This window comes from Helianthus annuus, chromosome 1, assembly GCF_002127325.2.
Source record: "Helianthus annuus cultivar XRQ/B chromosome 1, HanXRQr2.0-SUNRISE, whole genome shotgun sequence".
In the NCBI taxonomy this organism is placed as follows: Eukaryota; Viridiplantae; Streptophyta; class Magnoliopsida; order Asterales; family Asteraceae; genus Helianthus; species Helianthus annuus.
The window spans coordinates 135,392,787-135,406,227 of NC_035433.2; the positions used below are offsets into that span (position 1 = coordinate 135,392,787).

General features: G+C 39.2%; 2 protein-coding genes across 2 annotated transcripts in view; both read right to left on the bottom strand.

The window, feature by feature from the left end:
* Positions 1 to 619: 619 nt before the first annotated feature.
* LOC110932035 lies at positions 620 to 1,432 on the bottom strand. The gene is made up of 2 exons (XM_022175397.1): positions 1,153 to 1,432; positions 620 to 1,050 (listed from the first exon to the last, which is right to left on the bottom strand). The coding sequence occupies exons 1-2, from the start codon at positions 1,430 to 1,432 to the stop codon at positions 620 to 622; spliced, it is 711 nt and encodes a 236-aa protein (XP_022031089.1).
* Positions 1,433 to 13,290: 11,858 nt separating this feature from the next.
* The window catches only part of LOC110940063 (dirigent protein 21), a 567-nt gene continuing 416 nt past the window's right edge, over positions 13,291 to 13,441 (bottom strand). The window contains exon 1 of the mRNA XM_022181626.1: positions 13,291 to 13,441. This exon is cut by the window's right edge and continues 416 nt beyond it. Within this exon, the coding sequence (XP_022037318.1) occupies positions 13,291 to 13,441 (151 nt within the window).

A 13,441-nucleotide genomic window follows, 5' to 3' on the forward strand; every position in this document is an offset into this window, starting at 1 on the left:
TCCCAATTATTCACTCTATTCATATTCGCGCCTAATGGAATTCCCAAATACTTAAAAGGAGTAACTCCTCTTAAACAACCCACCACTGACGCCATTTGAGATACCTCTTCCTCTTTAACTCCCACGCCAAACAAGTTTGATTTGTGGAAATTAATTTTCAGCCCTGAGCACCCATAAAACACCCGGAGAATTCTAGCAACCACTTTAATATTCTCTCCCGTCCACTCATCCACTATAAGAGCATCGTCCGCGTAAAGAAGATGAGATACAACCGGACCCCCGTTAGGTAATTTAATCCCCTTCAGTCTCCCCAACCCGCACGCTTTGGAAACAATACAAGAAAAAGCTTCCATGACGATAAGGAAAAGGAATGGCGAGAGCGGATCACCTTGATGAATACCCTTTTGACATTGAAAATCGAAAGTCGGAGAACCGTTGACCAATATAGAAGATCTAGTAGAGACAAGCACCCCTTTCACCCACTTGCACCATAAAGGGGAAAAACCCATTTGCGCCATTGTCTCTAATAAAAAGCCCCAATTGACGTTATCGTACGCCTTCTCAAAATCAATTTTAAAAATGAACGCTTTTCTACCTGTTTTTTAAGCCACGATCAAACCTAGCTAAGAATCAGGGGGCTATCTAGGATATACCTATCTCTTAAAAACGCCGATTGGGATTCCGACACCACTTTCCCAATAACCTTCTTAAAACGATTCGCTAATATCTTCGAAATAACTTTACTGATCACCCCTATTAGATTAATCGAACGATAATCCTTCAAATGTATTGGATCATTAACTTTAGGGACAAGAGTAATGAAAGAGGTGCTGCACCCCCTGTCAATCGAACCCGTTTCATGGAAATGAGCCAAAATGTCTCTAAAATCTTCCTCAAAAAACTTCCAAAAATGCTTCAGGAAATTGAAATTAAAACCATCAGGGCCAGGAGCCTTGTCAGCCCCACATTCAAAAACTGTGTCTTTTATCTCTTTGGCCGAGAAACGCTTTGAAATAGCATTGACCTCCTCCACCGAAAGCCTCTTTATATCTGGACATAACAGTCCAGGTCTCTAACGAACCTTTTCCGCAAAGTGATTCCTGAAGAAACGGAGGATCTCTTTTTTAACTAACTTCGGCTCAGTAATCCAACTATCCCCAATGCTAAGACCCGGAATCCCCTTTTTTTTCTTCCTATTATTAATAAGTCTATGGAAAAAAGTAGAATTCTCATCTCCCTCAACCGCCCAACGACAACGCGTTTTTTGTTTCAAATCCATGGCGGCCAAAAACTCCCTTTCACGGATGTTTTTAAGGCACTCTTCCTTGATCCACAACTCCTCCTCATTAAGATCTCTAATGTCACTAAGGACGTCTAGTTTCTCAAGTTCTTCCATGTCCCTTAACCAATCTTCCTTATCTTTGGCGACCATATTGTTCCTCCAATTTTTTATATAGTTCCTAATATGTTTGAGCTTATTATTCAGAACCACGTCCGGCCGAATCCCCGTCTTAACGAAAGACCCCACAACATTTTCCACTATATTTTCAAATCCATCCTTCTCTAACCACGAATTGAAAAATTGGAAAGGTTTTGCGCCAAAATTCTTTCGATTGGTTTCAAGAATTATCAGGTAGTGATTGGAGTGAAGTCTCGGTAACGCTCTTAAGCAAGCCTCTTGCCAAGCCCCAAAAAAATCATTACACACCAACACCCTATCGATTTTACTAAGCTTGTTATAGTTCGGGGCAAGGAAAGTGTACCTTCAACCTTTCATACTATACTCCACCAACCCAGCCGAGCCGATGAACTCATTAAAATCATTCGCGCAAGCTCTGTTAAAGCTGAGTTCTTCCTCTCTTCTGGACATCTAATCGCATTAAAATCTCCAAGTGACACCCATTGACCTGACTCGGAACTAACGACCTCCAGAATATTATTCCAAACAACTTTTTTCTCCGAAACTCTGTGGGGGCATAAACAATTATAACATTGATCTCTTGGTTGTTGCCTTTCAAACACCCATTAATATGAAGAAAATGCCTCTGTTTCGAGACCCCTGATCTCCCTGAAGCCCCGACAAAATCCGACATGAAATCGATTCCACCCCAAAATTTAGAAACTAAATCGCTATTTACTTCCTCCATTTGAGTCTCTTGAATAGCCAAGAAATCCACCTTATGTTCCTGTATCAGACTTTTAACCCAAACCGCCTTCGAAACGGCCCCCATACCTCTAATATTTAACGAAAGAAAATTCATGACTTACCAAATTGAATACCTTCTTCCATAATCATCTCCATCACCAAATCTTGATGTTTTTGCAGGCCCGCTCCCACATCTTTCCCAATTTCTATCGTTTTCTCAGCTTCCCTTAATACCATACCTTCCTTTCCGATCTCAACCTCGGATTTACCTGCGTCTGCCCCCATGACCTCGAACTGTGAGACATCCACTTTGACTTGTACTTCTCCAATCGTGGGAGAAGGGGAATCTTCACTGGCCCTAATATTGAGATCCAGAGGGTATGAATTAATTCCTAAACAGACGTTCTCAAAAGCATTGGGCTCTGACTCGCTTGGTCCCTCAGAATTAATAAACTCTAGTGGGTTATCAAGTCTCCTTCTCTTTTTAATAGTGGGCTCCCCAGAGTTACTAACAAAAACACTTTGGGCTTGAGTCTTCTTAACTAATTTATTCCTTTGGGCCCTCACCATCCTAGAAGATCCCTTACCTTTACTTTTGAACAGACCGTTCCCACCCATAATAGAAACAGAAGGAATTTCTCCCTCTTCCAAGATCTCAAGACCACACCCATTCTCCCTTGGAACCTGCGCCCTCATATTATCTCTGACATCCTCCCCCATGCTACTAACCAAAGACGGCTCCAACTCTTCACCTTCCTTGCATCCTGGACCGTCACTGACCGACTGTCTTCTGGCCATGACAACTCCCGGGGTTTCTGTCGATTTCTCTGGTGGTCTCCCAATATCCTCCGGAGAAGGAGAGACGTCTCCAACGGAATCGCAACCCTGTTCTTCTACCTTATCGTCCTTATCCGTCCAATTAACACCATCGTTGATACAGTCCGGAATCTAATCACCCAGCTTTTCAGTGACCCAAACTTTGAACTATCTATCGTTCCATTTCAAAGATATTGAATTACAAATCCTGTCCCCGTTGCCTACAAGAACACCAACCAAGTCGAAGGTGAAGTCATTATCATCCTTCGACAACATAGAAGCATGAACCACCTTTCCAAACATTCTACCAATTGAATCGAAAACTTCATTGTCCACAAGATGAAGCGGGACTCCTGTGATTTTCAACCAAGCAATACGTTCGAACGGAAGTGCCTGACCTTTCCAAACTTCCACCCATGTGAAGCAGACCTTAATGTTTGAGTTGAAATCTTTAAAAAATAACATCTCTTCCTTGTTCTCAAACACCAGCAGTATGTATAAGCCACCCACATATTTGAACGAGACCTTAGGTCCCTCCGCTTCCCAAATAAGTTTATCCAGCTTGACAAGGGTCGTGAGATCAATAGTTCTGACTATTAGGCTCTTGTCAAACCAATCACCAATCGGTTTCACATAACTAGAGACTTCGACCACCTTTTCTTCCTGCTTGTTACCCCTAGAGCTTCCAACCAAAGAGTCCCTGTAAGAAGTTCCCAAATGGTTTTGTAAGAAGGGTTTGTTAAGGTGAAACTGTCTGCCGCTGCCCGAGCCAGCGAAAAATTCTTGCGATTGATTCCTGAGCGGCTCCGTCGGCCGGTGTTCCTCCTTATTCTCCACTGCGAATCTTGCCACATTCACCAAGAGTTTAGATTCTCCCATTTTACGTCCTTCATTCTCACTTCCAACTCTCTCTTGTCCTTCACCCCTATGAAGGAGATGAACCCAAATCTGTTTCCCCTCTTGTCTCTTTTTCTAGCAACATATACCCCCACCACTTCGCCAAATACGCAGAAAACCTCCCCAATCTCCTTAGAACTGCTCCTCTCCGGTAAGTTTGTGACAAAGAAGTTAGTAACACCATGCAAGCCGTCTCCCATAATCCTCGACGTAACAGAAACACCACAACAGATCTATAAGAGGTTAATAGAATTCGTATCAATTAAGTTAAACTATACAAGATAGCCGCGATCGATCACAGACCTACTAAGCAATCATGATCCGAGCATGGCCATTAGTCGGGAAAGAGAAGCAGATACGCCAGCAAAACAAGAAGAAAAAGTTAATCCTAGTTTTATCTCACACATTTTCTCAGATCTATTATCAATAAACCTCGTTTTGGTGAAAATAATTATTATTATAAATTTAATCAACTTTTATATAGTATTGATTATTGCATTGATTTTGAAGCAAATAAGCTATAGATAATATTAGGCTAAAGGGTGTGGGGATTATGGTTGGGACATGATTCGTCACCTACGAACATGAATGTTAGGCTACACCACCCCCTTGATTGATCCACCATGGTTTGTATGGATTAAACCATGGCAACCATGGTCCTCCTTTTCATTTTTCAAGAAATCATTTCTTTTTTCTTTAGACAAAGATAAACTAAAATAAATAAGGAGATAGTGGTTTGGGTCATGACCACACCCTTAGGGTAGTGGTTTAAGGGTGTGGTTTTGGATGGTGGATTAAAGTTGGGTGACATGACAAAGACGTGGAAGGACATGATAATCATTAAGGTCATGACCACACCGTATAGCCTTAGGGTGGGCGGGGTACCCACCGATTTCCCATCGGGGACCCCAGATGCCGAGCGGGACAAGCACCGCCGTTAAATCGGTGAGGTAGAGAGAGGGAGGAAACCGGTGGGGAGCTACCGAAGAGAGGGGGAGGAGAGAGGGAGGAGAGAGGGATGAGGGACCAATCAAAAATTTCCTTTTTTTTTTTTTAAAAAAAAAAAAAAACCAATTCACCTAAGAGTGGAGTGCCGCCATCAATTTAGGGTGTTAGGGGAGTTTAAGAGGGGAGTTGACGTGGCACACGAGGATTGGTTGGGCGTAAGAGAGGGGACTCACCTCTTAGGTGAGCACCCCTTACACCCTTATAATATATGGCAATCACGTCTTGCGAGATGTGTTTGAATGGTCCGGATTGTAGTTATTTAATTTGAAGTTGCATAAAGAAAGTCATGATGTCATATTGCCATGATCCTTAACTAGCAAATGGGATTTATTAATTTTTTTTTTTTTTTTTGAAAGGCAAATGGGATTTATTAATTATTTAGATTATTCTTGCATATAAAATATTAAGGTGTTAATTGGGTTTAATGTATTATTATATATTAATTTATTTAGATTAATTCATGGTCAGTAGTTGACATTTGGCCAAATAGTAATAAAGAAAATAGTGTTTGGTTTCTGAAATGTTAACTGTATGATATATAACTAAAAAAGTAATGATCCAAAACACACTTTCAAATTGTGAACAGACTGTTTTAAGGGCGACTTTAATGTGAGGTTTTTTTTTTTTTTTTTTTAAGCAGCCACTATCCGATTTGCCGATCTTACTAAAAATCGTCAGGATATGTGTTTAAGTTGTTTTATTTGACTAAACAAAAATATATTTACGTGTGTTCGTTCATGAACTTTCTATTGAATGGTTCATAAACGGTGAACTGAATATTTAATTTATTAATAAATCTATAACTAGATACATGATCTTCTGATAGAATAGCAAAATAATATTTAAGTTTTTGTCAACACACGCTTTCAAGTTGTGGAGAGAGTGTTTTAAGAGCGACTTTGATGGATGCTTTTAAAAATGTATTTGCCCATCATACTATAAAAATTGTAAAGACATTTGTTTATATTTGTTTTGTTTAACTAAATAAAAAAAAAGTTTTAGTCCATTCATTCATGAACTTCACGTTGAATGGTTCATAAATGTTTCCCTGGATGTTTGATTTGTTTACAAACTTGTAGCTAGATACATGATTTTTTGATTGAATAGCAAAATAATATTTAAGTTTTGTTGTGTTCGAATATCCTAAAAGTACAATTAGTACAATACACACACAGTCTTTCACATAATGACCTTACGTTGAACTTAATTTCATAAGGTTCTTTTTTTTTTTTTTTTTTTTTTTTTGAGTTTGATGTTAAATATTAGTGACCTTCAGATTTTTTTAGAATAATGACCTTACGTATTTCATATAATATCGTTATTTACTCTAGTAATCAATAGTGTAGGACAAACATTTTGCTCGACACTCAATAGTCACATGTCCCTTGCTAAGATTAAAAATTATTTGGTTCTCAAGGAATTTTAAGTCTAATATTTAAATGTAATACCCCAACTTTTTATAAGAAATAAAATAAAGGAATGGATTGTCGGTTCTCAAGGAATTCTAGGTATAATATTTAAATGTAATACTCCAATTTTTGATAAGAAATAAAATAAAGGAATGGATTGTAAATGGATGACGATATAAAAAAGTTATTGGATTTTATCACCCTTAACTATTGGTTATTGGTCGTTGTCACCCCCAACTATCACTTTGACGTACGTCCGCCACCCCCAACTTAACACTTAGAGTATTCTATCACCAGATCACTAACTTTTGATTCTATTACTATACTTTTAGGGGTGTCCTAAGATCTCTAAAACCTTCTCAAGATCCCTATGACACCCCAAAACGTGCAGTAACATGATCAAAATTTGGTGATCAGTTAACAACGTGATAGCAGAACACACTAAGTGTTAAGTTGAAGGTGACGGACGTCAAAGTGATAGTTGGGGGTGGCAGCGGCCAATAGTCAATAGATGAGGGTGATAAAATCTAATAACCCATATAAAAAGCCTACACTTGAAAAAGTACAATGTGGGGCAAGATGGTAAAAACACACGAAAACTCTAATACGGAAAAGAGGCTAGTATTATCTTCTTCATTTGCAACAAATCCCACCCAAGCTTAGAGAGATGAAATCTTACGGCTTGTGTGTTTCACCTGGTGGATCGGTGATATCAAACTAGTTTATCCGCTGGGATCGAAGATAGCGTGTTTTCTCGTGGTTCTCACCGCTTTTGAAGGGTTTTCAAGCTCAAGTTCAATTTTAGCCCAAATGAGGTAAGAATGACGTAAAATTTTCATGTTTTTATGTATAAATATTGAAAGGATGTTATGCATTGATTCTAATGCATTTTCAACGAAAAAGTTAGGATCTTGACATTGAACAAGGTCGGATCTGATCACAACGACCATTGTTGCTCGACTAGAGTTTCAAGTACATTTCGTCCAACCTTTCATTGAATGTGAATAACAAAAAGTAGTACAATTCGTTGGGTGTGTTCTAGGAAAAGTGTTTGTAACGAAAAGTATGTATAGCGAAATTTGTTGATGAGCGGAACATTATATGGTTAGCGAAATGTTAGTATAGCAAAATGTATTATGTGGAACAAAATGTATTCCGAGCGAAAAGTCATTTCGCCGACATGTTCACCCTAAATAGCCTTACATGTTGCTGAGTCTTCGAAATGAAAAGTTGACATAGTTCATGTAAACTTTGACTAGACTGATTTAGTGTCTGAGGTGAAGATCTCTTAGCAGTGAAGCAGGCGTACATGTGAGCAGTGGCGAAACTTGACCCGAATGACGGGGGGTCGAAAATGTTGGCCTTAATTGTGTGATCAAAGTTTGACTAGAAGTGCAAGGGTTGATTATGCACTAGTTTAAAGTTATTTAGACGGCGGTTATAAAGTTCGGGGGGTGATTATGTCATTTCAGAAGTTTGTAACCACCACTCAAGGAATCGATGTGTCTCTTGGAGACACACCTCTAGATCGACGGCCACAAGGAAGACAAGAAACAACATGACTCTTCAAGGTTTAATCACAACCACACATTCAAGAGACGTGTCTATTCACGAAGAGACACGACTCTACACTCGCACCCATTGAAGTCTATAAATAGTTTAGGATTTTCTTTTGTTATTGTAATCTGGAATCTTGCATCTTGTAACAATCAGGTTCTATTGTTCATTTATTAATACGATTGTGTATTAGGGTTAATCCCTCTCTTCTTGTTCTTTGTTCCATTATTATTTTGTTCTTGATTGATGGGTTGAATTCATGGTCTTCTGGGATCTATAGAAAATGTATATACCCAAAAATTTCTATAGAACCGGGGGGTCGAAAACGTATATACCCAAAAATTTCTATACGAAAACTACATATATAAACTACTGAGTAAAAAGTTCGGGGGGTCGGGCGCCCCCCCGCCCCTTCTATACTTTGCCCCTGCATGCGAGTTATAGATGCGTCTTTTTACTACCTTGGGCTGATATTCATACTTAGGAAATGCTTTCATTGAAATGATTATGAACTGTCGATAGGCATTATGTGAATGAACTGACTTATTGTTTTAAACGTCTATACCCATAAAACGGATAGTGTCATGAGACGATAATGTTTAATGATTTAAAATAAATGAATGTTATCATCAATGATCAGGATTATATTTAAAGGAAAAGGTTTCTTAATAAAAATGCAAATGCAAAGGTTAAAAAACGGTTAAGTTTGTGATGCATTGCATAGTAATTGTTAAGAGAATAGAAAGGAATTTTTATGTAGAAACTACAAACAGTAAGCATACTAAGATAATGGAGGTTACTGTTAAAATTACATGTTAATGATAATAACTCAGTTTAATATGTTATGTAAGGATTGATTTAATATGTTCTTTTCTCTTGTTTCATGTACATGTGCATTTAAACAACTGGGCCACTGAACTCTGGGCTGTGGACAACTGGACTACTGTTTGCTGCGACTGTGGGCTGTTTGCTGCTGGGCTGGGCTTGCTGTTTGCGGGCTTGTTGCTGCTATTAAGGGCACCAGATTGTTACAAGTTGTTATAACCAACTATGTGGATACCCGGATAGATGTGGGTCTTTATAAAAGGTCACACTCACCTACCAGTTTAATAACATTCAGATATTATTGTATCTCTTGCTCTCCTGTTTTCTCTCTCTAAGATTTCATCAGATTTTTAGGGTTTCTTCATTGATTCGTCTTGAATCAGTGAGTTAGTTGTAGATGTTGGTTCAGGTCCCACACTCAATACACACTTAAACTCACGAGATTTATACAGAGAAGAAAGGAAATATAAAACTTCTGTTTACGAATGAAAAATGGGTACAAAAATAACAATAGAAACCTACCACTATTTATAATTAAAAAACACATGCAAAATCATAACTCCACGCAGAGCCGGCCCAATGGGCTATATAAACTAGGCAAAGGCCTAGGGCCTCCAAAATATAGGGCCTCCAATTTTGATAAGAAGTTGTTTGTATGTGTATTGGATTTGGGCTGAAACCGAACAAATAAGGCCCAAAAAAATGAGTTGCTAGGCGACAATATAGTAATTAAGGAGATTTGGCAGAAATTATAGGCGATGCTAGGAAGCGAGGGAATAGGAAAAATCAAATTTTGGGAACGCAATCGTTCGAAAAGTTCGATAGTTATCTTGGAAACTCATTCATTGTTATCGGTAATCACTCGATGGAATTTTTGGAAACTGATTCATCATTCTGATTTTGGCTTCTTGACTTCCTGATAAGTGATTCGTGAGTTGCAAGAGAAGACTGATTATGGCTTCCGATTTCTGCAACATTGCTAAACGGCTTGCAAGATTGATTCTAGCTTCTTGATGCTCTTGACTTCAATTATTTGCTGACCTTTTTATATTGATAAGTGGCTTGTGAGACTAACATTGGCAGCCAGGTATTAAACTTGTTTTTTTTTTTTGTTATATTTCTTTTTACGTTTGCCAATTGTTATATGAAATATTAATTATTTGTTATAACAACTTGGTGATTTATCATTACTATAGAAATTGCTATTTCTTATTAATATTTGAGAAAGTGTAATTGTGAAGACCAAAGAACATCAGTAGCATATGATATGTGTTGTTTCAGTTTGATAGCATCTTAAAGAACACAAATAAAGATTCATAAAGAATTACTATTTGAGCTTGGATGCGAAACAAAATGATGCCAATTCTTTCCATCATGTTGATTTCTACTTTTTATGCATATACCGATTCTCGTTTATATGTCTTTTCTTTAGATAGATGCAAATTAGTTTAACCTGCTTTTCAGATATGAAGTGCATTCAAAGTAAAATGAGTTTTTTTTTAAGAAAAGGGGCCTCACTTTTTGTATCAGCTTAGGGCCTCCAAAAACGTTGGAACGGCTCTGACTCCACGTTCATTTCCATCAACGTCCACATGCACCAAATTCGGTCAACATCGTTACCCCTGATCTCGGTCAAATCTGACTATTTCTTTATTTTTCCAACTTGTGGAGAAAGCCATAAAGTAATCCAAATAATGACCCTTTTACCCTTGATTTGGTTTCTCTTTTTACCCGTAACCGGAGACTCGTTAAACCACGACCCGATAACACACTGACCCGTGACCCGTAAACAAACCCGAATAATCCAACAATCACCCCCTTAATCGGTGTTTGTTTACGCCTTCACCGCAGCACTGAATCACCTCGGTTTCGAACCACTATGACATCTAACGGACACCCGATCTTCACCTCGATCACGTCCAATGTCTCGGTTCAACCCGAAAAAAAACACCACTTGTAACATCTTACATGGCATTACATGGCATCACGCTGGAAACGCTCACTAACATCACGACTTTTCACGGATCAACGACCTCACCCCGGTCCCATCCAAAGCCACCCGATTTGAACTCCAACGCCATATGTTACACCGTGTTTTCTCCATTCTTTACCTTTTTCCGATCACCTTTGTTCAAGAGGCTCTCTACCGACAAAGAAAACAAGCCACCCGCTTATTCCGTTTTCTCACCTTGCCAAACGAGACGAATCCAAAGCCACCTGCTTTGACGGATCCTTTCTACTCGCCTTTCACGCACCACGTCGGTCTCCTCTTATCACGAACAACTCGATCAAGGCACCTGCGACACCATCTACTGTTATCACCGGTTATATAACAGCCGCGCAAACCCGCAACTAACAACCGAACAACCTAGTATCTTAACAGCCACGAACACCAATGTTCATCACGGTCACCCCCGTCATCTCAACCGGTTCTCACCCGCAACAACGGTTGACCCGAACACCATAACGTATTCGTCTAACGCTGCAACACAGTCCCGAACAACCACCGAACACAAGTGTTAATCACCGGTCACCCCCGTCGTCTTAACCGGTACGTCTACCACAACAACGACTGACCGAAACACCTTAACGTGTCCGTCTTCTGCTGTTAAACGATCCGAAAACAGCCACCTGCCGTCTCGAACCTTTCTTTTACGCCTGCCCTCCACCGACCGACACACCCGCCGGCGGCGGAGGCTTCCTCCGTCTTCACGAGCACTAGGCTCTGATACCAAATGTTGGTTCAGGTCCCACACTCAATACACACTTAAACTCACGAGATTTATACAGAGAAGAAAGGAAATATAAAACTTCTGTTTACGAATGAAAAATGGGTACAAAAATAACAATAGAAACCTACCACTATTTATAATTAAAAAACACATGCAAAATCATAACTCCACGTTCATTTCCATCAACGTCCACATGCACCAAATTCGGTCAACATCGTTACCCCTGATCTCGGTCAAATCTGACTATTTCTTTATTTTTCCAACTTGTGGAGAAAGCCATAAAGTAATCCAAATAATGACCCTTTTACCCTTGATTTGGTTTCTCTTTTTACCCGTAACCGGAGACTCGTTAAACCACGACCCGATAACACACAGACCCGTGACCCGTAAACAAACCCGAATAATCCAACAGTAGAATCGTGTGAATCTGTTGCAGATTATTGTGTTAATAATCTGTTAGTAGTGAGAGTTGAGAGTTTTTTTTGTGAGATTTGTATCGTTGTTGTTAAGTCGTTGTAAAGTGTTCTTGTTGATTATAAACTTGATATCATGTTGTTCACAGTTACTGATGATTGTTCTATATAAAATGAAGGTCGTAGGTTTCATGTTAATTTATCTTTATGGTTTTAGGAGGGTTAGATGTAGTTTTGGGTATGGATTGGTTCGTTAGATTTGAGGCTAACATAATCCGTTTGAGGAAGGTGAGATCCGTCTGACAACACTGATGGGAGTCCAGTTACGATCAATCGTGACAAAGTATGTATCGCGCCGAAAATCATTTCCATGAATAAGGCAAAAAGTTCATGCGTGGAGGGTGCGGCGCTTACTTGGCATATGTTATGAATGATAAAAGGAATGAATGTATAGGAAATATGCCCGTGGTGTGCTGCTTCCCAGACGTGTTCCCTGAGGACGTTCCAGGAGTACTACCAGATTGGGAGATCAAATTCCAAGTTGAGGTGTTGTTTGGAGCCCAACCCATCCAAAAAAAAAAGAAACTCTAAAGTGTGAAATAAAGAAAAAAAGTGCAACACCTTTCGAAAATAGGGCAAAGATGTATGACTAGTAGTTGATAAAAAATATAACCACAGCCACAGCCACAGGAAAAAGTAAATATAAATCTATAAATGCTTTCAAGTACTAAATCTAGAGACAACTAAACTCCATAAAATTATACAAATCTATAAATGTTTCCAAGTTTTTGTTGTCGTTGCAGTTATCATATTAACCAATACTACAATTTATATAATATTTGGGCTTTTTCTGAGGCTTGTGTATTTGAACGGCCCATTAATGTAATGCTATAAATAATAATTGAATGGTGATCAGTGAATGCTCCAAACAATATTTGGGCTTCTTGTCAGGCTTGTGCATTTAACCTTGGACAAATTTTTGGAAAGTTCTCATAATATTGTTATACATTTCTAATCATAGACAACCATATACACAGATATTTCAATGAACTAGATGCCAAAAATATTTATTAAAATATTATAAAACATACACAGAATAACCAATTTAATAAATAAACAAGTTTAGATTAAAAGCAAGAATGAAAATAAGATACTAAGGGTGCACGGGGTGCCTTTGGCAACCCCATGCGGTGCATGATTTCCCCGAGCGGTAAGACACCGCCATCACTGCGGTGACCAAGAGAGAGGGAGTATTCCCGGTGGCGGCTCACCGAAGAGAGAGGGAGGAGAGAGAGAGGCGGCGACCAATCACAGCTTTTCTTTTTTTTTTTTTTAAAAAAAAAAAAAAAAACCAGTTCACCTAAGAGGGGAGTGCCGCCATCAAAAAGGGGTATTAGGGGAGTGTTAGAGGGGAGTTGACGTGGCACTTTCGGGTTGGTTATGTGTAAGAGGGGGGACTCACCTAAGAGGTGAGCACCCCTTACACCCTAATGAAGAACATAAACGTTGTATTCCACAATGGCATCTCCATTGGTTGCACTGAAGAAAAAAGTCCTAGCTTCAGCATACCCGCGGGCAAATCGGAAAACGCCAGTTCCTCCGACCACTGGAAACTCTCTCATCGGAGACGAAATAGGG